Genomic DNA, 27410 nt, shown 5'->3' with positions numbered 1-27410 from the left:
ATACTCCGCATGCCATATCTTGCTGGACTGTGCCTTTTGTAAGGCTGTTCATATTAAGTTTTTAAGCCCTACATTTTATAAGAATCTGATACACTGCAGGCGAGATGGGACGGCTCTACCATCTGCAATCCGGTTTTACAATGTTACAGTGGGAACTGCACCTTTTATACTGTATATCAAGCAGGGATTTTAAGTTTGGATTGGGGTAATTTATGTTAGTGTATGTATTAGTGGTTTTATGATGGTTTATGATTCTTGTTGTTGTATGGGCATGTGTTCCAATAAACTTATTCTTACTACTATACTACTAAGTAAATAGCAAGAGTGAGTGGTTTAATTCCCAATTTTGTATACATGTATGTACTACTAAGTCTTCTCCACTGTTCATCATTCTGCAGATGGATCCACATGAAAACATCCTGCTGAGCACTTTGGAGATAAAGAATGAGATGGCTGCTTCGGAGTCCGTCATGGGCCTGGGGGACCCCAGAAGCACTATGCTGGCATACGACACCTCGAGCATTCAGTACAGGAAGGCTGGCTTGCCCCGGCACAGCTTTGGCCGCAATGCACTGGAGCGACACATGGCGCAAAAGAAAAGCCGGCTACGGAGGCGCGCCTCGCAGCTGAAAATCAACATTCCTGACTTGACTGATGTGAATGCCATAGACCGATGGTCACGCATGATCTTCCCCACAGTTTTTTCCTTCTTCAACATCGTCTACTGGCTTTATTATGTGAACTAGCCCAGGGGGGTGCGCACGCGGCAAGGACTGGATCTCTTTTCAGAGCAGGTGCAGCTCAATGTGGGACTCTGAACAAACATTCTATTCAGGACACTGATTTTTTGAAAACACCTTAGTTGCTGGCCTACTTTTTCCCACTTTCACTAGGATTGGATTTCTTTTCTCCCACAGGTATCTTAATTTATTTTGCGGCATACTGAAAAAATTCAGTGTGCAATCCCGGGGTGGTAGGCATTTGCATAACCTCGACAGTGATTGTTGATGATTTGACTATCATACATCTACTCATTTTTTTACTTTTTAAAAGGTCATTTTTAAACAAAGAAGATTAGTTCAAATACTTTATGTCTACTTAGGGTTGTAACCACACTTTAGTTTCCATACTCCTTTTGAACACTTCCACATTCATGCTAGCAAACTGAGAAAGGGCCTTCAAAAATTGCATATTAAAAATGCACAACCTGTGAACTTGAAGTCTACCATGACATTGATGGTTAAAGCATACAATGTCCAAGCCATTAAGAAGGCACATGAAGGAGAAATAGTGTGCTGGATGCATGTAAGTCAATGCCAATGGATTGAGTTAGATGCAGCAATATAAAAAAAAGATGCTTACACATAGTTATGGTCACAATATAATGGTATCGGAACTGAGGGGAGAATAGAAACATGGTTTCCATCTGCAAGTCTTTTTGGTGTAAATGTTGGCCATATTGTTTGCCATCATGGCAGACATATGAAGAACTCACATCACACGCTGTTCTACAGCTACTCTAACAAAAAAGGAAACTGAAGTTGGATTTAGTATAAACATTTACCAAACACACCACATACTGTACATTGGCTTTCAGATGGATTCGGTATAACTCACAAGCACCTTCTCTTAGTTCCTTGTACGATAAAGGTTTACATTTCAAGCCTACTAATATGCAGTTGAGTTTGGGATAAATACTCCAGGCTATCAAATCTCAGACTCAAGAAAATGTAGCTGGGAAACAGCATCATAGACAGCAGAATGAACAAAGTGGGCACGTTCTCTGCAAATGGCGGACTAGGAATGGGCGCTACCACGCTGGTGCTCTAGAACGCCTGCTTTATGGTAATGCACCGCACAATAGGGCAACAGCAGTCAGATTGATGCCTTGAAGTTTCGAGCTTAATGAGCTGAAACTGCCCCCAGTGAGCAAGGTCACCATAGAGAATCACGCCGCAATTCCTTTACTCCTTTCTTCTCAGACCCTGAAAATGAGAACTGCTTCTTTTTTTAACAGAATGAGCCCACTCAAGGAGACTACATAGCCAATCGGAGCATGCATATCATGGACTAGACTAGTTTCGCAATGTGCCGCCGCCAGGGCTATTTATATTTGATCTAATTCAGAGTTTTACCATGAAAGAAATTATTCAACGCCATCCAATACTATGGCTTATTTGCTTTGTTATAGTTAGAGATGTGTTTCTAAGGAAGATGTAGAGAAGGACTAAGCACTGCACTTTAATTGTAATTGTAACTCCAGAGAACTGTTACTAACTTTTTGAGCTCCACTTTGCATTCCCATAAGACACATCGGTTTCCCAACAAGGGCAAATGGTGATTGAATTTAAGGTTGTAACTAAATTGGTGTTACATATTCAAACACAGAGTTCATTTTTGCGACCCGTCCTGTGATTGTTGCTGTTGTTGGGTGTAGATGTCATTTGAGTAGTCACTGAGATGTTCTTACATCCCAGATAGCAGGACCTTATTCTGCTGATCCTCCTAGACTTTGGAATGGAATGTGATATATAGTTCACTCAGATACAGCAGTCAGGATTGGTGCAAGCATTTTATCGGTTGTAGGCAAAGCAATGTTTTGGCATTTTGCCATGTTTTTAATAATGCTAATGAGGTGCTATATCAGCAATTATGTGTCCAAGGTGCACACGGCCATTTGCACCTATTTTAGTGTTTGCTGTGTACCTTTGACAATACTGGATTGTCCACATACCTCTGTGCAGCTCCTTCTGTAATACACATTGCCTGATCACTTTGCGGTTATAATTGAGCATTCCCCAAATCACACGTGGACATGGCAGCTGTAAGTGAAGAAATACTTTTATGCTTTTTATGGTTCCACAGTAGAAACACGTGAATGAAGGTGTGCCAGTCCTGGCTGCCCAGGTGTGGTGTACCTTGACTCCCTCCAAGGGTAGTCCAGGGGTGCTTCTAAAGGTTTAGCAAGCTGGGAGTGCCTATGTAGCTGTACCCAGTACTTGTTCTTTGATTAATACCCCCAAAAGGACCCTGGAAGGACGGGTGCAATGTCTGACTGCACATCCCTTCATGGGGGTCTTCTGAGGCTCACTCTATGGTTGGGAGCGTCACATGCTCAGAAACGTAGATCAATATGCAACATACTTGCTCCACATATCTTTGCTTTTGTTGACAGCACTCAGCGGGGTCAGCCATGAACTGCAGACAGCGCTCTTTCGGTAAAGAGCAGAAAGTCAGTCCTGGAACCACAAAATATGGGCATTTGCCCCCAAATGATATTCCAGAGAGACATATACTTTCCAAAATTATTTTCTTTTATCTTCATGTAATTCCTTATTAACGCACCTTGACTCGTTTGAATTCCGGTGACAAGTAGTGTAATGTGCAGGTCACTTGAATTCCCCAAAAAATATTGCCCACCTTTGCATAACAGGCAGAAGTGCAGCACTGTGGTACTGCGAACGTGTGCTGATGAAAGGTACAGCAAAAGGGGCAATGCAGATTGTTCTCAATTAAAATCGTTGTGTCAATATGTCTAGGGAAAGTATCCTTGCATAATTTTTGATGCCGTGCTTGTAAATAATGTTGCAATAAGCGTTACCTCAGTACTTCTACAGAGCATCATTTTACTGATGACTCTGAAACCCTTTTTGTCCTCCTTGCGATAAATATTTAGGTCAGCACCTGCCTTGGGCAATCCACTGTCGAGTGAAGATGTTTGCTTGATTCTAATTAGGTTGGAGGTGACGTTAGTTGGAAGGAGTTTACTGGCACTTTAAATAAAATATTCTAAAGGTACCAGTATTCACAGTCAATGTGCATATCTCACATTGACACACATAGAGGTGCAGTGGTAAATAGATGCGCAACAGCACAAATTGCTGTCCATTTCAACACGCCAATTTTGCACCATGGCAACTTTGACTGCCATAATGAAAGGGATCGCCACGTATTACTGCTTCGAACATTGCTCCCATTTTTTATTTTGTATTCTCTTGTTGGTAATAAACGTAAAGCCCTACCTAATCTGGAGCAGGCATTTTCTAAGCCTCGTTTTTTCTAGACTTCCACAAAGTATGAAAGTATAAATGAATTAATTTAATTGTAAGTATTAAGGTCCATATTTTAGGAACAGGAAGAAACGTGCAAGGACATTTTGAAATTGAGGAAAAATTCCCCACACAGAAGGCATCACTTGAAAGAGGCACATTCAGACTCTCTGATCCTTTTCCAAAATCTAAAAGGGCTTTATGGTGAGTGACTTATTATGGACATCAATTTGGTGTAGGCAGGATTAACCTGACTTTGCCCTTTGATACCCCGGAACTGCCCTTGGTATCTCTGGTCTTGTGGGTCATGAGGGAATCCTCAGGCATAGCAAGCAAACATGGATCTCGGCGAATGCTTCGCATTCTGTAGTTTCTACTACAGCCACTCACAGCAAATAGGTGGATGATAATGGTATACAAATAGGAAAAGGGTTCAACAATGTGGTTTCATCAATTTTGCTATCTGGGGTTTTTAGTTGAGTCACAAACCATAGGCAAATCTCTGGCAAAGTTATTCTGATAGCAAAAAAAACAAAAAAAAAACGATTTCCGCACCAAAGACAGTTAGTTTTCAATCTGTGATTTAAAAGATTAAATCATCTCACTGGCATCAGATTCGGAGCGACTGCCTCAAGAAGGCCAGCAATGGGCCTCCAGGCTCGGACTGACAACTTTATATAATCTCTCTTTAAAGATGGAAGTCACTATTGTGTCTGGTAGCTGTTAAACAATTGTAAATTATTTTGAAAAATGCCCTCTTTTGATCCCAGCCATGGGATCACTGTTGATAATGTCTGGGATCACTCTTGATAGACCTTTGGACAGTACATAAAGTGTTCTAAATCCCTTCAAATAATGAAGCATTCAATGGTCAGGCTTATTATTTTTTTTTTTAACAGATTTATATTGAGTGCTATATCATCATTAAACCACAATTACATTTGTGCCATCAGTTGCCTTACTGTACCCTTTAGGCTATACATTCTTCCTCAAAAAAATCAGTAGCCGAGCTTCCCAAACTCCTCCACTCCCCTTCCCTCCGTGAGTGGCGCCCGGTAGAAATCCAAGTTTCAGGTTGTCTTATCCATTGTAGACCCATTAGTGCATACAGGTAACAGGAGTAACCCCAGTGTCCATTCAATGGCTGAGTCAGTGGGGAGCCTAGTACCAGCCAGCAGCCTGTGTGTACATCCACAGTTCCGGGGAGGGGCTGGGGCAGGGGATCCCGCTGCGCTGTCTCTTGTGACGGGGGATCTCGGTTCTTTACGCAATCCACTATTGTTTCCCAAGCACAGACCTAGCTTCTCTCAGCTACACCTCCGGCTGGAATCCAAACCATCTGTCAAGGTCTGGCTTATTATGTTAAGGTAGAAATCAGACTGTGTGTCACCAGCGTTGGCTGTTGTGCATTGTCTTCCCATGAATATTGCAGTCCACACCTGCAGTGTTATCGATGTCAAATAACCATGCTGTTTGTCAACTAAATGTGAGTGTCATTAATGCACTCATGCTTTAAGAGTGACAGAACTTTGATAACTCACCTTTCGGGATTCAAGTGGCCAGAGCAGAAGAGAATCACATATTTTAAAGTCTAGGGAGGCTCTAATCCCTTTCTTTTTCCTTTTAAATGTTTTACATTATTCAGGTTTCCCACTGCATTGCTTTCTTCTAATACCAAGAAACTACGCTGAACGTATAATTCTGTGAACCATATATAACACAACATAGCTGTCTTAAAATGCATCAAAGTGCCTACACACTTCAGAGAGAATATATTTAGGTTTAGAAGTACAGCTATAACTCACGAATAATATGGTTATTCAGGTGCCTCTACCCTTAACTAGTGTTTATCATGACAAATGGACATTGTGGACAGTTCCACTTCAGGGAAGAGCCTTTATATCACAAGAAATGTTTAAGGTAGCCAGAGGTGACTTAAAGAAAATGTGAATTTAGTAAAGGGGAAGGGAAGCAATTGTTTGCTGATTAAAAGTAAGTATTCAGAAGCAACCTACCTTGAGGCTGTTCATTAAATTGAAATTACTAGTAGCCATCTACTGTGCTGAAAGTTGTACTCTTGAGATGACACCATAAGAAGCAATGCTTTTGGGACCAATAATACCTAGAAAGTGAACACATTTTTTAACTCTAGTTGCTGTATATGTGCTCCTTGTGAGGTGTGGCACCTTCAGCTTGGCCTGACTTTTTATCGGACAGCTTTGTGGGGATTACAGTTTTATAGGACATTATTAGTTTGCATTAAACCTTAGAGGTGGCAGAGTACCTTTTGGTGAAGCTCTATTCCTGGTAGAAGGTTTTTCGCATGGCATGTGGGAAATTGTCAGCTAAGCACCCTGCAGACCCTAATCAATGGATTTCCATAATTTAATGTTTCATTTTTACATCGAATAATTTCAATTCCTGTTTTCCTATCTTTGGCAACAATTCCTAGAGGTGGACTGTTCTGTTAGAGAACCGACAAAGTTTTTCATGAAGTTGGTCCCTCTGAAAGTCCAGACTTTGTTTCCTAGCAACCCAATTGCTACATAATACACCTATTAACATTGAATGGTTACAGGCCTTTTGGAATAGCTCTCGATTTCAATACACACCAGTCCAACTCAGGGATTTGTTTCAAGGAGGTTGCTTATGCGACATACTTGGTGTGTGATATCAGACATCGGTCTTCAAGGTATTTTGTGGACCTGTTAAATTTACAGACATGTGATCTACACCCTAAAACGACACTCCCAATTCAGCATCACATTAAAAAAACTCTCTCCTCAGGTACATGGAGATCTCTCCCATGCAGCGGTCTGGTGTATAAACAGAAGCATTAGATAGTAGGGCTATTGTACAAGCAAGAGTTTCCCTTCATCCCTTAATCCTGTCAGAAAAGCTGGAGGATTTTTACATTCCAGTTGCTTAGTTTTACAATATCGGGATAAGAGACACATAGAAGATTGTCCCACTTTACAAAACATGTCCTCTGCTGTGAAATCAATGGTTTGCAGACACGTGATCATTTGATCTAACACTAGAGTAAGGGGGTGCACTGAGTAAAAGCTTCCTCCATAAAGTGTCTGTGTTGGTGCATTTTCTCCTGTTCCTTTAGTGTGGGTGCATTTTCTCCTGTTCCTCTAGTGTGGGGAAACCCCAAACCGAAAAAGGATGGCAGTGCGCTGTAGATAAGGGCTTCAATTCCTAAAGGGCTGATTATGCTCCTGCCTATATTAAGTACTTTGCAGATGTACATCGACTCCCAAAGTGCACCCTTGTTCCATATTCACAAATCTGCCTTCCATGTTGCAGGATTATTACAGGCACAGTGCTTCACTGAAATATGTTCACATGCAATGCGGATATTGATGCCAATGCATAAGGCAAGAGTTACCAGCCAACAAACTGTGGAATTTGCTTCATATCAGTTACCACCTCCACATAATAATCTGGAACTGCAATGAGTGTTGCACAGGCAGCACAACTGATGTGCTGGCCAGCCCTTCATGAATAGCAACCCGTTGAGCATATGAGCTACGCTTATTTATGCATTCACTCCTGGCACCTCAGCAGGTGGATGGAGGAGATCGTGTTGATATAATTTGGTTGCAGCCAGATAGCTGATGTCCATCTTCTGACTAGTCGTTCATTTCACCCCAAAAATAATCGGAGAAAAAAAGGAGCACCAGATTCTGTGCACTACATTTGTGTGTGGATCTGTGTTATTGGACACAGCTAGAAGATGTCTTTCATGCACAACATCCTTAGCCCTACACCAGGTCTTAACTGGAGCAGCAGTTGAGCAAGTCGGACTTGGCACGTGTACATACTTTTGTGCATCAATGATGCACACATTTAGGGCTTCCTCAAATCCGTGGCCATAGACAGTTTTTTTTACCCACATGTAAAGTGCGAGGTGACCACAATACTGCAAATTATGTTAGCACAGCATTTCTCTATGAATACAGATGAGAAGAATCCATCTCTTTTTCCAGTTTACAAGTTGGATAAACATTCTTGAATCTGGCCGAAGGCCGGTAACCAAGTTGAAGCCTAGGCCATGATTTAGGAGCAGGTACCATAAAATAATATTCTAATGGTAAACGGGGAGTGGGGGGGGGTAGGGGGGCAGTTTCTCAGGATCCAGAGAAAGGAAGTATCTTAATGTTCTAGTTCAGGGAGAGAGCTAAAAATGAGCAACCGCCCTCAAACACCCTGAAGGGAGTCGGTCATGCTTCATCATTGGGCTAGCTCCTCATCGGGCCAGCGCTGCAATGCCCAACAGACTCCCACGAGGGGGCTCTTTGTCAGAGATCTTTTTAAAGCCGTATAATGAAGTGGGGGGTGGACTTTGGAGTGTGTGTAAGGTGATGTCACAACAGTGAGTTAAAATAGGTCAAGTGATGTTCAGTATCAGATATCTTTATTGATTGAGCTCACTAACCTAATTAAAAGATAAGGCGCTTATGTAGGGTAAAATGATCTAATAAGACAATTTCTTGGTAAATAAGGCACCAGAAGTGCCATGGTTGTATATATATACCCCATGCAGGAGACATGTTATACCATTGGGACGCAGCTACAGAAACAAAATATAACAGAAGCAATAAAAATGCACTTCATGAGAGACAATGCCCAGTCTGTGCAGGCAATATTGTTTTTATTGGAGTTGTGTCCAGTGTTCTTCTGCAATGGAAATTCAAAATCCTCAGCTACCACAGAAGAAGGTTTAGATTTTAGGCATGTTCATCATTCACAGAAGCAACTTCTCCTGCCTAGGAAAGTTTATAAGATACACGATTTACTTATATTTCAAGTAAGGCTGAGCAAAAGTAATGCCAATATGAAATATGGAAACACAAATCTCATGTTCTTTATGACATTTTTGAGATTGATAGAGAGGGAATTGCCATTGCAAGCAAAAAATCTAAACACACAAAAAGAGAAATAATAGCTAATGCATGAACAAAAAAGATCAGATATCACAAGCTTAAAGCAAATTATTTGTTTTCCATATTTCTAATCATTGGTGAACATGCTAGCTAGAAGGATGGCAATGGATTCCTTGCCCCAGACAGAGAGCATCAAAAAACACGTGCTGAGGTAAAGGATCCAAAAAGCAACCAAGGATAAGCCTTTACACAATCATCTCCTGCAAGAAGAATTCAATTTAAAGTCAATAAAATGTATAATAAAAGGCTAACATGCCCAAGAATAAAGACATTTATCAGTGACTGGCAGGGCTGTCAAAGTTGTGCTTGAAAAGAAAAGCTTCCTAGGACACTGTTTAGGGAGCTGGAATGGTAATGAGTTATTCACTGATTGTCAAAAATGGTAGTCTGCTGTGCATCGCTCATCACTTTTGCAGAGGGATAGTGTAACCTCCATGGGATTTGTGGATCAGGATGTGCTGTGATTTAGATCACTTTATATTTCATTCAACGTCATGGTATGCTGGTTTTATCACATTTTTTGTTCTATGTGACATTCATATCAGAATCAACTATTCTTGTTTTGCAAACAGCATTGAGTTGCACGGTTATCTAATTCCGTTCATTCTAAATTAAGATCATACGCACAACAGGTCTGTTAAAGCCATTAGCAGATACTGATCTATAGGAGGGAGTAGGGAAATTAACTACCTCAATCAATGATTTTAACGAGTCAACAAAAAGATACACAGTGAACCACCTCATAAATTAGAGTGACTAATAAAGGATGGAATGAGTTCACAGAAGGTAATGTCAGCACAACTCTGTCAACAATAAGAGCAGATCCAATGTACACTATTCACTTAGTATATGACCACATATCTTATATTGTTTTTTTCCTTTTGACTCATAGGTTAGTTCTTCACAAATGGTGAAACAGCCCATGGTATGATCTGCATCAGTGCTGCATGTTAAAGGTTTAGATCATTACAAGATCAACTTAGGAATTCACCCTAAGGTGGTCAATGAAAAGAGTGCCATCATGTTTACTAGTACATTAATTTTCTACATATTCAATCAAACTGATATAGACCAGGGCATCATACTATGAGCAAGTTGTTAATAGTATTATTATTATTACTATTAGTATTATATTCTCATTTTTTTTACCTAGGGCAAAGAGCTATACCTAGTTGAGGAAACATAAAGGCAAGTAGAGTGCATAGTTACAACTGTTTGGAGTAATTATCATTCCTGTTTTTCAAGCTAAAGTAAATCACTTTTCAATGTTATTTTGAACTTTTGATGAGACTGGGTAGCACAAACGTCTGGTGGTAGAGATTGTAAGTGTCAAAGGCATAGATGGTATGAAGTTTGGAACTTGGAAGCAACGCAAGTTGGCTTAGGGTAGACTTGAAAGTTGTGATTGGTTGAGCTAAGTTAGTGTGCAGCATGAAAAAGAGCAAAGGAACCAGTTAGGGGCAGGGGCCAGGCCAGATCACTTACTGTCTTTAAGAAGCTATCCGTGGCGGCAGTTTCAAGAACTCCATTGAGTTGACGAAGTCCCAGTTGCCATATTTAGATGTGTGCTGGCTCTGCTGGCTCCATTGCCATCAGGCCGGAAGTATTCCACCGAGCCTATTTAGATGTCCCCGTTGTGCTGGTGTTATTCTAGAGGCAGTTTGCTGGTGGAGTGAGTCCCCGGTGGAGTGGAGACTGGTAAGTACAACTTATTTTTTTGTCAGTACACATATATGTTGTGTTTGCCTCAAAAACACATGGAGGCAATGTGTTATGCCGGGTTTTGATACATATGCATGCCACACAAACAACATGCACACACTATTAAATGCACATCCGCACACAACACAAGCACCGCAACAGCAATATTTTTTTGAGTGTCAATACAGGTGTGTTTGTTTTACCATAAGTTGGAAAATGAACACTATCACATTACACATATGAAAAAACTGTACGTAAGATCAATGCAAAAATACACTAGGCTACAGCAATTGTCAAGACACGATTCATAGTAAGACAATTGTAAAAGTTGCTTACCTTAGATCTAGGCAACAATGGAGTCAATTGGCATCATGGTGGAGTCGAACAAGCAAAGAAGGGGCCTGAAGTTTAAGGCAGAGGTGGAAAACAGTAAAAAAGGTATGTTTTTACCTAATTTCTTTTGATTCCGCCAACTCAAAGTATGAGGTATTCTCACTGCACTTGCCTTGACAGAAACCCAAATTGAGATTAGCTCAGTGTTCATCTTAGCTGGACTCTGGCTGACAGCCGCTACTGCCAAAGATGCCATCGACATGGGTGAGAATTCCTGGTGGAGTCAGCGGGACTCTAGCGGTCTTTCGTTCATGGTCCCGCTAACATCTAAATTGAGCAAGTTGACTGCCAAGTAGGCGGGCAATGAATCCGGTGCAAAAGTAATGGTGGAACCATTACCACCAAGAACAAAATGAGGCCCTAAGTTCGCTCAGCTATTAACTAACAGTCTTTGCTTGCCTGCTGCAGTTATTTCTAGGTAAGTCTAATCAAAAAAGTGCATCCCAATGTTTAAGTCCTGAGTATGGGGTGAAAAGGTAAATCCTGGGTAATTTGCTTTTTAAACAACTAGAAGCTCCAAAGGTTAGGTGAATACTATTAGAGCTGTTAAAAGCACTTGGCGATGCAAACTGTAAGTGTATTTGAAAGCATATTAGTAGATTCTGGCTTCAAGAGAGCCGCAGATGCCAACTGCACAGCAATATCTTATTTGAAGATGTAGAAAGTGCAAGAGGTCTGAAACCTTTTTTTTAAATACAACATTCCTAAAAGAGACCATGTTTCTCAATTTAAAGTGATTGCAATAGCAGCTTGATATAGTACTGTCCCTAACATTCAAGCACACCACCACCATGCCAGCTACTATTGATCAATTCAACATAGTTATATTACTTCCAATTAGAAAGAAGAGTGGTCTGTACATGTAACCAACCCCCAAAATTGGAAATATAGGACATATTATATTTTATGCATTATTCATTATTTATGTTAGATATTAATATTGTGGTGGTTAGTTTAAAGAAGGGAAATGTTTACTAAACATATTAGGTGAAATAGTAGACTATGGTATTTAGTTGTAAGAAGCAAAATGAAGAGAACAATACTTTAGTTAAGTATTTAGAATTGCAGGAAAACATCATTTGTACTGTTACAAAGCAAACTGAATCACTAAAAGGGAGTGGTTATTGATGCTGACATTTAAAGGTACAGCTACCAATGGGCAATGATTTGAAATGGACTGTTTAGGGTTGGTTTATCTTGCTTAAATGGAATGATGATTGAACAATACATATCTGTAAAGCTGTGTAGAGTAGTTTGTGACTTTCATTATGATGATGAAATTCATATTTCACAATGAGACATTTATCTTTTCCCATATTGCACAGGGTCCAGTCAAATTTATTCCAGGGTCCCTATTAAATATAGATTTTTATACCAGTGCAGTTTGTGCAATAACACCACTCAAACATGCCTACATACTTACACACAATAAACACATCTATAGCATTCCTGTGCATTTGGGTGGAGGAATATTAATTTCAATTCAATGAGTAAAGATTTCTTTTGAGCATTATCAAGTGTTTGTTTTAGTTGTGCTCTGAACTGAAAATGCCAAGGATTTTTGAAAAACATCTGGAGCGAGCGCATCGTTTTGAACTAGGAGTCAGTAACACTTGGGTGTGAGTGTGTTTCATGTACATTGGCTAATCAGAAATGTAACACTCACAAATTATTTTTCTTGCAACTTCATGTGCTGCTATATATAGTCAATCATCAAAACTGTACAGTTACAGAACAGCCAGCAATTAAGGTGTTTTCCCCCTCCTTTGTGAAGTCCATGAGAAAATGTTGTCAATCACATGGCAGAGTTGTAAGGGCGCCTTTGAGACCAATCTGTAAATAAATACTGTATATTTCTGCTAGCAATGACAAAATGTATTTCCATCATGGACAGCCAAGTGGAGCATATTTCAGAACGTACATAAGGAATGCTATGTTTAGATGAAATTTTATGGCAGTGTAAGTACTTTGAGGTGAGAGGGGACTGCATGTGTCGCCAGACTTTAACTTTCTCATTCTTGCGGATGTATTAAAAAGGATATGTTCAAAGAGACAGAACAGTTTTATATGTTGGATGTGGAAGATGTAATATCTGCCATGAAAAAAGCACAATACAACAGGGGAACTGGGGGGAGGGGCTCTGTTTTGAGTTGGGGTGAAGTGCTGATGCTTTCTGTTGGGCAACCTGTACATTTAAAATGACTAATGTGTTGAATTTAACTGACATTTATTAATGCTGGTCCACTTTATATTGAACATAGTACTTGAAATGAAAACGAACAGCGTTTAAACATATCCAGATGTGTACACATTAATATATTGGAGTATTACAGGAATAAGCTAATACCACTTTTTTGCTTCCTTTTGATGATATTCTTTCTTCGAACGTTTTGGTTCACAAAGGCAAAGCCATGTTTTCAAAAAATAGTCCAGCACAGCTTTTCTGTATCAACAGTATGGTACCACTGCCAGAGGTTTTCTCAATCTCTACTTGAGGAGAGGGGCAGATGCAGAAAAAGAGCAGAGTTGAAAAGAATGCACCAAGTGGAAGCAGGGCAGGGACTTATATCACACCCTGCCCCCTGCCAAAACATAATGTGGAGTAGGAAGGATTGGTTTACCTTGGTGTGCTGTGTTGTTCTTCAACCTTTATCTCTGCCTCTACCTACCATGCCATTGTTCCTAAAACTCTGCCAGGTTGGGTATGAATTAAAGTTTGGCAAATTGGTTTCTCCATCACAAACCTGACATAGATAACATCTGCCTTATTGCAACATTACATTATTACTTATTACAATATTAGTGCAGTATATCCTGTTGCCATAGGATATACAGCACTTGTAATAGGGCAAATAGGATCTCCGTCATGTTTGTGATAGAGTAACCTGTCCGCCTAACTCTATTCAGGCCTTAAGTCTAACTGTACTTTTTACCAACTGCCCATAGCATATGTTTCCTAATACTTGTTCTGTGTATTCTCTTTTTAAAACTCTGCTTTTGCTTACAGAGCTCACTCCTACAATATTCAACAGTAATTATGAGTGGTTATAGAAAATAGGGATGGGAGGTGGGGGGAGCAGTAGGCAGCAGGGTAAATTGATGTACTTATAGTGCTTTATAACCATTTTGCTATTTGTACATATGGCACATTACGCAAGCAAACATTATGTACGCTGCACTCATGTAAATATTAAGAGGTTTCTTAAAACATTTTTAACTTCTAATTTGTACTTTAAAAGTAAGGCAAAATGTTGAATACTATTTTAAGCTTTGGGAGAACATGTCCTTCAACAATGTAAATAATGGAAAGATGCTGTTTCACAGAGCAGTGATAGTGAAAGCTGTTTAGGAATAAGCTTTTCTTTTATTTCATTTTTGAATTACAATGACAGTGTTTCTCCAGAGTGATTTAGACACTTTTTTTGCACACAAGGAGAGTCACTTTTAAGAAGGGTAGTATCAAAGCAGAAATGCCTAAAGGAGGCTCAGATTCACGCCAGACATTCAAGATTGACTGATAAGAAAAAATCTATATAATGAATATATATAAAACTAAATTTGATAGAGAGTGGTTATACTGAAATTATGCAATGGATCTAACTCTCATAAACCTACTTTGGAGACTTCAGCTTAGAGTGTTAAAAGAAATGCAAAGCCCTGCAATCATTTTTCTTCTATTCTTTGGTATGGTATTCTATTGAATGTCACAAAAATTAATCCACACAAAAAATAAATTCAACCTGCAATCTGAAAGAAATAGCTAAAGAGTGACCTACTAAGAGTGTTAACTTCTATATATCAGCTATTTAACTGTAAATATTTCTGTTTCTATGTCTGCTTTCATTTCGCTCGGAGATAGTGGAGCTTGATCAAGGTTGCTAAAGCAAAGAAATGAAGCACACAGACACACACAGAAGTAATACCACACAGGCACAAGCAGCAACACGCTTGTCCTGTCACAAAAAAAATATTTCCGGTCCATACTGTCTTGTTCAGCATTGATTGGTTAAATGTGAAAGTCGGGACATGGATGTGCTGTACATTAATAACTCTTTTATTAATTTTGTTTTAAAATTTAGATTTTTTGGGCGGCTGAAAGGAAATTTGCATTTTATTCTTAAGATTTACAAACCACCACCACTCTTTACAGTTCCTGTATTAATCATCTGTACAACATCTTCTGTCATCTTTTTTTCAGTCATTTTTCTGCTTTTGCCATAGCCTGTATCCTTTGTCTGTCTTCACACCGTTTTTAGTTATTGTTGTTTTGCTGACCTCTCAACATTTTTCTCTCAACAAGGCGGGTGCATTTGACCAGCAAAGGTTCAATGTTATATATAACCTACCACACCACAGAAGATTTAGAATCTAATTGAGAATTGTCTTAGAAGAACTGTTGACATTTTTTTACATTGAAATCTCTTGGTCCAAACACAATCACAGGTCCAACTTAAGCGAGATATGAAATGGACCATTTAAAACACACAAATACCATAAAATAATCCATTTCGTAGCTAACAAGCAGTTTCTAAAGTCCTGACAATAGCACTGCCTCCTTTTTGTCTGTTTTCCATCAATGCTCCGTGAGACATTGTGGAAAACTAAATGAAATAGAACACTTTGAGGCAAAAAGTAAGCGTTAGCACAGCAATAGCAGCACAGTGTATGTGACTCAACATATGCTTGGAAAGTATAGAAAGAACAAAATAAAGAAAACATTTTGTGAAGCATGGCAAGGCATTGTTGTCTTAATGATCTTTCTACAGCTCTTGTTCAGTACCTAGATATTGTTGCTGCTTTTATTCTTCCAAAGTCAATAGGTTGGGCAACATTTACCTATTTTACCACAGTGTTAAAACCCTGCAGCATTGACATTCTCTGTAAAAATAAAGTCAACATTTTCTGAAAAGATGCAATACTAACCCTCTAGAGAAGAGAAGAAATAGCAAGTAATGTGGGAAACAAAAACAAAACAAACTTGAAAAAATAACATAATTCTGTAAGACAATATTCAAGTAAGACCCACTCCAAAAAATATTATTATTAATGCCCTGGGCAGTTATTATTAGCACAAGTGTTTACTTTCTCCAACTATAGAAGTCCTTCTTTTGAGCAGAAAAAACATTTATAAGAGCTGGAGAGGGAAGAGGAATTGATGTATTCCACCTTTGTATTCTTGGCTCATATTAGTAAATAATGTTTTGTCTTGTGATCTCTATAAATAGATCACTCATATTCTGTTAAACTAACTTCGAATTGCAGGACAATGTATAAATATTGATCTTATGAAAGAACGTGCTTTGGGCATTTTTTCTGGAAAAGCTGATTATCTTAAAATTATGATAGCTAAATAGATAGTTAAAGTAATAGAAATTAGAGTTGTGTTCAGAATATGAAAAGAAAAAGAACAAATGCAAGGACATCTGAAGAAGGAATAAAACGGGAAAAAGCCTATTGCCAATTATAGTTAAAATAAGAAAACAAAATCGGACCAATAAAATTGAAGCGCATATTTAATCGTCGAAGGAATACTGGTGATCCTGAAGGATGTTGTAATTGTAACAAAGGGGATGTATTACACAGATAAACAATATAGATCTCTTCAGCAATTCAAGTGCAAACTGGATATGTGATCAAACTCTGGTCTCAAAATCTGGTCCCAAATAAACACATTTCCTAGTGAATGACACAGAAAAAGTGGATGTGACCACTTCATGAAAGTATTTCTCTATTGGTAGTCCTGTTTCAAGAAATACCTTGAGCTACACCCCACATCTACAGACTTCAGCACTTTTCTTGGTATATCATTAAAGGATATGTCACAGGTTGATTTAGTTCAAAGGAGCAGGACTTTCATTTTATTTAAAAAAATCACAACAATGACTACTTTTCCTATATTGCATATGCATATTGAAAAACATAAAAAATGTTGACATTCTAATTAGCATACAATCAATTTGTTTATGTTATTGCATATTAATGGTCTATCTTTTAGCATCTCTTTAGCATCTCTTTTTTTCTTTCTTTCTATGAATTCTGTTCCACTTTGTTAGGATTTGACCTTTGCTAGATTTGTATCCTACACCTTGATTATGAACATCTTTGCTAAAAGGTTTTCTTTCATTGGTAACCCTTTGATCATTTTTGAGAATGTTCGTTTCATTAGCGTGGTTCTTCCTAGTTAGCGCTAATTCTATCTTTATTTTATTTTTCTTTCATCATGATAGGAATTACCCTTGATGAGGTTTTGCCTTAGATTTTGATATGGTTTTCTGCTTCATCAAGGTTGTTTTCTTCAATAACAAAAGTCAGATTTGATTGGCACAGGCAACAGTGGTTACTCTCGATGCTGCATTGCCATTCAACATAGACAATTCCTTCTGTGTTTGAGTCTTGTGCTTAAAAGCCTCCACAAAAGCCTCCACAAAGCACTCGCCACACAAAGCAGTCCAGATGTTTGAGGTGGGTTTGGTAATTGATGCTTTACATAAATATAGGACGAATAAAACCAAATATCACATGATCCTTTTCTTCTTCATTGGATTTCTAATTTCGTTTATGTCTACTCACAATTTTGTAACGTTATTTTCTATTCTAAGTTTCTTTTCTACCTTACTAAAGTGTTCCGTTCTTCGCTAATATTATTTCTTTCTTTTTGGTAATCTTTTCTTCATTGTCAGGTCCCTGTCAAAGTCAAACTTAAAGCCTTGCTCAGCTTCTCATGAATTACTGGCATCTTGTGGAGGAACAGTATAACAGTTCCCATTTTGCCTTATTTCTGTGTTGACCACAAAGAATTGTGAGATAACTATGCGTCTGAAAAAGAGCACCTTTCTGTTGCTCTTTTCATTGGCTATCTCATGGATTATTTCCTGTACTAAATTCTCTTTGAGAGTTAATGCCTATGCATTTAATTATTCCAAAGCATGGATCAATAAAAAACAATATTATTTGTTATTATTTTCCGTGGCATAATAGTGTAAACTCAAATAATTGAATATTTCTGACATTCTTATTAAGAACTTTGCCCGTATGTTCCATGCTCATTGTAATATGCTAGCATTCTGGTGTCTGCTTGTTTCTGTAGTGAGATGCCTAAGTACCAACCTTTAGTCTTTCTCAGTAAACTTCCAAGTCAATTGGCTGCTGAGATAAATGGCATTCATTGAGAAGCATATGTATGATTGATTTATGCTTGCCATTAGGGTGTTTGAGATCCATGGACAGTCATCAGGGATTCCTGGCTTAGGTTTCTATAAGTCTGATACATGCATTTATACCAAATGCTTCGGCATCAACTATTTGTTTTCTTAGAGTCCCAACTTTAAAATCTGATGCTGCACTTTCTAATCAAATTCCACCCGTCCCCCAGGCCATTATATTAACTTCCAACCATTATTCAAAGGCCATCACTTTGCTAGTAGTTCATTTTTCTCTGCTGTGCACAATAAATGTAACAGCTACTCAAATTCATCCAATCTTTGTCACATGCAATATGAGTTCCTCTGGTTTCCAAGGCTGCTTTTATCTGCTTATCAGAATCCTTTGAGGCCTCAGGGCGTCATTAAGATGCTGATCTTTACATTGTGCATCTCTGGGTACTGAGCACAGTTTTTTCTGTGACTAGACCATCACTTTTACCCTGTAATCCACATCCCATTTCGGGTGCAATAAACCTTGCCGCAAATATAACCCCCTTCAATTACCAGAACGTCTTCAGACCCTAATCTGAGACCTCCATTTGTAATGTCATCCAATTCCATGCCAAATTGAGTTCATCCAGGTTCCTGGTCTTCACTTTAATGTCTGATCCAGAGGCTTCCAGTTCCTCATCCGTTCTATTCAATATGAAACTGAATTCCCGAGTTTGGCTCGACATTACGTCTAGCTGCGAATAGATATCAAACATTTTCCTAGATCATCAATTTAACTGGCTATGCGGATGCCTTCTATTCCCAGACCATTACATTAGCTATTAATCCACGTCTGTCTGGTTCCCTGGCTATTAGCATACATTTTAAACTGAATCCTGAATATATTTTGCATATTACTACTACAGATGTTGATTTAAGCACCTGTGCCATCGCCTAGTGCGCTGTGCCTCCACAGTCCAGACATACATTTCAGGTAGCATTGTTTCCCTATTAATGATAGTGTTTAAGGTAGCTGATACAATACTATGATCTCTAAGTGGCAAGCAGTTATTTTAATGTTTATGGAGCGTCTTCCTCTAGGATATAAAACATATACAAGTTAACCATCAGAGTTTTACATCTAGGTAATTAGACACAGATTCTACCCATCCTGCTACGAATACCAGAGGTCTTGCATAGCCTTCAGCTCATTACATTTGATATTATTTTAGCTGTGAACAAATTCACCAGGAGCATTCACCATCCTTTTGCAGTACTATGTATTTCAGTCCCCCGGGCAGAGTCATGTTACCGACTCTGACATGGAGCCGCATTGAGTGAGGACCATGCTGGGATCTTGTAGCTGTTTTTGTAGTCCACACATTTGAATTTGTCACATTTGATGTGTACCTCCAACACCCCTCTTCAGTGTCCCACATCTTGCATTCCTTTTCCTGCTTTTCTTGCTTCTTCTCTAAATTTCACTTCTTGCCACTTCCCCGCATCATTTTCATTCAACCACGTTTTTCCTCCAACATTTAATCCCCCATCACTCTTTATGAACTGATACTTCAATGAAGTGAACAGACTTGGATGGCAGGTACTCTCTCCTTCTTCACTGTGGAAGATGACGGGAAACTCTGCCGTCACTGTTTTAACCAGATTCAGCAATCTCTTTGAATGTGTGTACAACCAATGCAACGCTTGCTTAACTTTACATTTTTCTCCTCTGCTTAAAACACGAAACAGCATCTGACATTCTATCATCTAACCTGAGATTACTATTTTTGTAGTAAAAGCGACAATACTGAATGGTTGACTTTGTGCCATTGGGTTGTGTTTATCTTCCCTTGGTCATCCAAGGGCAGGTTTGTGTGCCATACTGGTGGCATACCATCTGACAAATGTCTGCTGTAATGATTTCCATGGTCGTTTAAATGGCTCTGCTAGCACCGTCTCCCTTTCTGCATAGTTCCGCCCACTTCATATGGTGATAGCCGCCTACCTATTACCTTACGCCCTTCCTAATGTGCACATTACCCGCGTTACCCAGCAACGAGAGAGAAGAAATGCAAAGTACTTACAGATTTCATTTCCATGTCTTCTCAAGATGGACTGTCAGCCTCAGGGCTCCAGAGGTAGCGAACTATTGATTGTAAATGAATAGAGCATAAGAGATATTTTCTTGAATTTATTGCAGCCAGTTTCAGCATGTAAATATATAACTGTGTTGGCAAGTGTGTAATTCTTGAATTCAAAATCTATAAATAAAGAGAACATAACAGAACTTTGACCACGTTGTATTGGTGTATTTCTGATGTTGGGCTCCACTTTAGTGCTTGAGTAATGAGGCACCTTTCTTGCAGTATTTGAGAGGGCCCAGGCAGCATGTTCTATTCAAAGTAAAAACATATTTGTATGCTGAATCCTGAAAATCCAGCACGATGTATGTATTTTAGTCTCCAGCTCCAAATGTTCCTTCCAGTAGACTGAAATGTTATTCTTCGATAGGAGAGATACAACGAATTCTTGAGATGTTACTGTGGCTGTAGCAATTCCACAGCATTTTGGGTATAGCAGATTATTAAGGTTTTGGCACACAGGTGTAAATTCTGGCGAAAGCCTAAAATGCACTGAATTCACCATATTGTACCATGCAGAGAGACTTGTATTTGCCTGACAAGAAGGGCCAGGTCGGATCTTTCAGAAGGGCTTGATAACCCCTAGTTCATTGTCTGTTGTCTCTTCTGTTTTCTGTTACCTCACAGTGTCGGTGTGCATGGTTGCTTCAGCAAGAAACTCCAGAATGAGGGCATTCCTAAAGGCAGCAAAACAAATTTAGGAATGCGTCTCTCCACAGAGCACCCAGGGATTGTGGTCATGCTAAAGTATGCCAGGAAAAGTGTGAATACAGAATTCATTGCTCCATTTGGTGTGGATTTCTATCATTAACCCCTATTTAAGCAACACTATTCTGGTGCCATACTTTCTGGAACAGAGCAGCAAGTGCAAGAGGGTAGTTTGTTCCTTCTTATGTTGACTAGCCTCTACCACTCAATGAAATCTCATTGTGTGCATAGTGGGCATTTCGGGCCTCATTACCAATTCTTGTTGTTTGAGGCAGTGCTACTGCCCTCAGGAAACACCAATCCCATAGATTACAGTAGCTCTGCTCCTCAGAATGGGAATCAATATGGTAAAGCTGTATGTTTTCCATGATTCAAACTAAGAATGTATAGTACTTTCCCACACAAATCTTGCTATGTTTTAAGTGCTGAAAAATTGCTGCTAAATTACTGCTCTTGGGTAATTACAAAAAAAACTCAAATTCCTATTTGTATGCAGCTCCCTTTGCGTCTGAACCTGGATTATCGAAAGGCTTGCCATGTGGCCCTGTAGCTGAATGGGAGGTATCCTTCAAGAGATACTGTTGAGAGTAACCATCTTTTGAAATGAGAAATATAGGCTTGCGTAAGAGAATTTGAGTGTCATATCGAACATGGGTGAGGGATGTTTTTGGGCTTCAGCATTAATACATGGATACAGGTATGCTACTTCAACAAAGTCATATGCAGTGATGTGAGGGGTCGTTGCTTTGTCTCACCATAGTTAAAAGAAAAGGATCTAGAAGGTGACATACTATTTCAATACAGTCATATTATAGTTTGATACTTAAAATGTGGATTTAATGAAATGTAAATCCACCTAACATATGTCCACAGGGAGGCTTGGAAACAGGCCTTATGGTCTCTGACCAAAATTAAATTATTGGCCATTTGCTTGGTTTACATTTCCAATCTTACAAACAAACATCTACAAAGCCAATAGGCATGGCGAATGTTGTATAATAATGTGAAGGGAATAGATATGTATTTGTGTGAAGCCAAAAAACTGTTGAATAATATTGGTGTACGTTAAAAGGTTAAGTGATAGTTGCTCTGTCAAGCCAGACCTACAAACCCATGTAGATTAATGGCTACCCTCCCCCATCTGTGCTGCTGCCAGAGTAAAAACAACATGAATTACTTAATTATCTAAGATACTTTAATAGCATTCCAATGTCATGTGTATGCCCCTGAACGTGCACGCTCAGGCAGCTGGATAAATAAAATGATCATAGCTGTGTGGAGGGCAAGAACTTTTTTTGTAGAAGCACACAATTCTACCCAATCAAAACATGTACTCCTAGCTCCATTAATGAGGGCAGAGTCAAAGCCCCTGTCTAACGATGTTCACATAATTGTCTGGGGACAGCTGCACTGTCAGGCCAGACCACAAAATCTATGGAACCGTCTACGCTGCATGATGTACTTTGTGTTTACAACTGGCATTACATGAGTTAAAGAGAGCTGTGAAGCCTAGGTAACGTCACTAATGAGTAGTCAATGCAGAGAATGGTTTGAGAATGTGGTGAGAACAAATCGCTTCCTTAGTAGATGTATCAGCAAAGGACTGTTTACACACTCGTATTCCCAGTGGCTTAAGGGAAGCAATATCCGGGTGAAACGAGAGTGACATTGCTGTTTGTACTCTGGTGGCACCCCCGGAAGCGACGTCACTGGACGTTTGGCACTAACAATGAGCTTGTGGAACGTCAACACAGTTGCATGTTAATTACCATTCGCTTTGCCACACACGCGCAGTTTGCTACTAAAACCAGAAATCAGTAAAAACGACAGGCATAGCTGGTACTAAAGAGCAGAAATCAAGCTGTGAACACCAGAGGCTTTGCAAGCAGCCCAGAGAGGTTGCAAGTGGAATGGCAGCGGTGTCTTTTTTATGCTTACATGCCCTGAAATGAAGCATTTTATTTCACCAGACATGCACTGCCTCCCTTCATGTGGCTACAAAATAGACCGTGTGTAGCATTTCTCATTCTCATTAAATCTTTTTAAAATTCTAATCTAAAAAGATTTGCAATTGCGCAATGCTCACTTTATCTAGGTCACAGGTATTCTCCAAAGGCGGTGTCACGAGAGAGAAATGAGAGCAGGAGAATAACTTGACACTAAGAATAATGAGCATCTGTCTACCACAAAAGAGTAGGCCTCAAGAGAGAGTGCTATAAAGTGATGAGTCGACAAAGTTATGTAGCCAGCACTGGTTCATGTATCGAGTGTTTGACAAGTAAAAGGGAAAATCATATATATCGAGAGCATGCCTAAAGAACGATAAAAGCACTGAATTCCCATCCATATTCACAGAAATGCTCAGAACATTCGTACATAGTGCACATGATGGTCCTGTCCATTTCAGATGCTTCCGATTTATGGCTGTTCAGATCAGTGATGTGGTCACAATGTGTATAGATTGTGGCAGGAGGTCAACCCATTGATATCTTGAACACTTGCCACGATGTTTACCTTTATCTGTGATATGAATTTTTAATGGGTTCAACAGAGACTTGTCCAAAATCAATGCAAGATGGTAGACCACCACAATATCGAGTCTTCAGTATCATGCTACCATTAAATCGGAGCAAATATATCCCCCGAAATATCAAGAAGAAAAGTGTATATAGGTAATTGGAAGATTGGAATGTTCTCGGCTCCACTAATGCCAATAATGGCTGGCGTTGGCCATCAGTTCTAACATTCCAATGTTTGTCTTTTTGTTTCTCCCATTGTAATTTAGAACATTCTATCCTCAATGGGTGGAATGTTTTAATAGCATTGACCCCATTCTGCCGTGGGCAATGACAGTCGTTAAAGGCCCTCTCCCTTGTTATAGGCCCTTGCCTGTGGCTCAGACCTATAGCTCAGGTTCAGGGCCAGAAGAACCCTGTACCGTGAGCTTTCAATTCTATAAAATAGGTTTAAAAGATTTAAGCCGACATCTACCTACCGTGAACATATACATATCATCAAGGTAGGCAGATATAGATGTAAGAACAGGAAATCTATACTATAGCTATATTTTTGATTTTCTGCTTGTCATTTTTATTATGATAAAATGGTTGCAGTATACTGATAGAGTTCCTGCATAAAGGCAGCGATGGGGGCGGGGGTGGTGTAAAACGACTTTCAAGCAAAAATCTGCCATTAATCAGATTTAAAAGAGAAGGTAGATTATGGATCTCTAGCTGCATTTAATGAATTCAATCACTTAACAATACACACATGAATGCATGATTTGAATGAAGTAAGTAGAATCGCCAGAGGATCAACAGCAAGTTTAAAAACCAATGTGGACTAGTTGTACCTGACATGGAGTTAAGCTAACCCTGGTGTTACTGTGCCACATATATTTGTGAGTGAAATGCTGCCCGTACTGTATATGCTATGTCTCTGAGTGAAGTATGTACTCTAAATTCTTGTACTATACCTGCCCAAGCTATGCCCAAGAAACTTGCAGTCCTGATGTAGATGTGGTGCCTTTTTAAAAAAAAAAAACATTTCTTGTATTAAACAGTTGCTTAGTACACCATTATAAATAATGCAGAGATAGAGACCTTGGCCTGGAAATTGAGTAGGGAGATGGGCCTCTAAGAACTGCACAGCTCCAGGGGTCTACCCTTCTTTGGAATAGCAATTATGGTGACCAATCTTAAGTCCTGTGGCAATCACCTATCTTTCTGCTCAGTTTAGAAATTTTTTAACATCGGCTGAGCCACCTTGTCCGAAACACATTTCTATAGTTCCACGGGCAAACCGTTTGGGCCTGCCGCCTTTCCGGATTGTAAATCACAAATGGCCCCCACTATCTCATCTGTTGTCAGTTCTTGATCAATTTCCTCACATGTCTTCCGCCGAGAGTTCTGGCAGAGGTATGTCCTTGAGCAGCTCGGCAATGTTGTCTCCCATTCTACTAGAGACCAACTGGTATAGGGCTTCATAGCATGCTGCAACGGCCACTGCTATGGCCACACTGAACCTGCACAAAGGACAATGGGGCATCCGCAGCTCCAAGACCCAATGCCGGTCCCTGTCTCTCCTTTCCAGCTATGCTATTAGTTTGTTGGCTTTATCACCCAGGTCATAGAGATGCCTCTGCGTGGCTATTGCATGCAAGTGGGCCACGTTTTCCTCCAAATTTCTGAGTTCCTTCTGACAGAGGCGCAACCTGTGCCTGAGGGTAGATTCAATTGCCACTCTTGCCGCAGCTGCGCCTAAATTGCTGTAATTTCCTGTTCTAGTTTATCAAACCGAGAGCGCTGCTCCTTCCACATGCCGTAACCATTACTTGGATGTAGTGCCTGCCCATCATTTATACGCCTCCCACAGGGTACATTGCAAACTCACCAAACTGGAATTTTCATTAATATTGCTCCAGTCACTCCCTGAACTTATCTCTAAACTTTAGGTTCTTGAAGTGCCAAGGATCTATGCATGGTGGGGGGGGGTGAAGTCCCGACCAGGGCCCCGGAGTAATTCCTCAACTGGGGAATGATCTGATATATACCCCTCGCACCATGTCGCACTGCGTGGAACTGTCCCACATGCATGCACTGTGCGAAAATGAAGTCCAGAAGTGACCCACTACGGTGTGCCTCGAGATGTGTGTATACTGCCTAGCAGTCGGATTATGTACTTTCCACAGGTCAGTTAGCCCCTTTGCTTCCGTGTACACCTGCAGCGGCTCTGGACGGCGACCCAGAGAGATACCGTAGCTCTAACTAGGACCAGGGACATTGTGGAGTTGATGTCCCCGCCCAGTATTAGGATGCCTGGAGGCCTATCAAGTAGTGTTTTACTGAGCTCCGGAAGGGTCTCAGTATGTAACCTCGGTGGTATATATGTAGAGCACAGGTTAAAAGCATGGCCCTCCCCTGTCTTGGCCAGTGCCACGTATCTGCCCAAGAGGTCCTGCCAAATGCGACCCGGCAGAAAGGGTACTGTATTTTAACTGTATTTTTAACTAGAATCGCCACAACTCTGGAGCATGATGCAAATGCTACATTGGCCGGGAGAGTTTATCCGAACCTATTGAGTGCTAAATAATGGTTACTCCTGCAGAAGAAATAATTCATGGGACTGTCTATATAAGTACTGCAAGACGATGGTATGCTTGATTTTGTCACCTAGACCGTTGACGTTCCACGTCAGGATCTTCAGTGCAGTTGCAGATTGGAATACCATATCTTAACTGGGGTTAAATGCGACCCACCCTCCCATCACACACCATCCCCTCCCCCCTGCCTCTCTGTGTCTGAATGTCATGTACCTCAAGAATTGGTGTCCCTAAAGCTGAATCAAAAAGAACATAGAACATGCATAGCATATAAATCCTCACACAAGTTCCCATTAGAAACCCCTGCCACCCTGCTACCCTGCATCATAGGTCTAAAGCTACACACATCCCCAATTTGCAGAGCGCCTGTCACCCAATGATCACCTTCACAGTGCACTGAGGTCGACTGGCACGCCACCCCTAAACAGATGGCGGCCCCCACCCTCCCTACAACTCTATTGTTTAATGTATGTTCATTCATGTGTCGTAATGAAATCCCATCACTTACGTGACCTTCAAAGGGAGAGAAGACCTAAGTTCGAACTCTAGACCCTTGCACCCTAGGCACATCCAGGCACCAGTGTCTCACGTAGTCCAGCTCTGCCGTCCACCATTCTCAAATTCACTGCCCCCCCCCCACCCAAAACATGAACTAGGTGGGCTTGAAGAGCGAACCTTCGGGGAGGGTCTTTCACCTAAAGTGTACTTGTGCAACTCATGGGGAGAACCATCACTCTGATTCTTGTGTCGCTGCCAGTCGCGCTCCTGTCATCGCTGTTGTTTGTTCACTCATCCGACTTTAAGCCAATCCCACACCTCCTCCGGTGCTGTAAAGTACCACGACTTGCCATTGTCCAACACCTAGAGTTTAGTTGGGAATAACATCATGTACTTGAGATTTTCAGCATGCAGTGCTCTCTTAACCTCATTGAAGATACGGCGTTGGCGCTGCAACAGGAGGGTGAAGTCTAGATAGAACCGGATCTTTAAATTTTCACATGGCAGGTCTCCTGGTCTCCTCAAGTGCAGGCAGCCTGCAAAATGGCTCCTCGGTCGCAGTAATTTAGGATCATTGCAATAACGGTTCTTTGGGGGCACCAGGCTTTTGCGGTTGTATAGGTGCTCCATGTGCCCTTTCAACAGAGATAAATTTGAGACGCGTTTGGGCGTCACGTGATTGATAATGAGATTCACCAGAAAGAGGTCCATACAAGGTCCCTCCATCCCTTAGG

The 27410-nt window shown here is 40.2% G+C and overlaps 1 protein-coding gene across 1 annotated transcript in view; it reads left to right on the top strand.

Moving 5' to 3' along the window:
• The window catches only part of LOC146810794 (gamma-aminobutyric acid receptor subunit beta-2), an 825060-nt gene extending 816937 nt beyond the window's left edge, over nucleotides 1-8123 (top strand). Inside the window, exon 9 of the mRNA XM_085617826.1 lies at nucleotides 399-8123. Coding sequence (XP_085473952.1) covers nucleotides 399-746 — 348 coding nt within the window. The 3' untranslated portion in view covers nucleotides 747-8123. The remainder of the gene's footprint in view (nucleotides 1-398) is intronic.
• The last annotated feature ends 19287 nt before the right edge of the window (nucleotides 8124-27410 follow it).

This window comes from Triturus cristatus, chromosome 7 (genome assembly GCF_964204655.1).
Source record: "Triturus cristatus chromosome 7, aTriCri1.1, whole genome shotgun sequence".
In the NCBI taxonomy this organism is placed as follows: domain Eukaryota; kingdom Metazoa; phylum Chordata; class Amphibia; order Caudata; family Salamandridae; genus Triturus; species Triturus cristatus.
The sequence above is the reverse complement of the archived record's forward strand: the minus strand, read 5'-3'. Positions and strand labels throughout refer to the sequence as shown.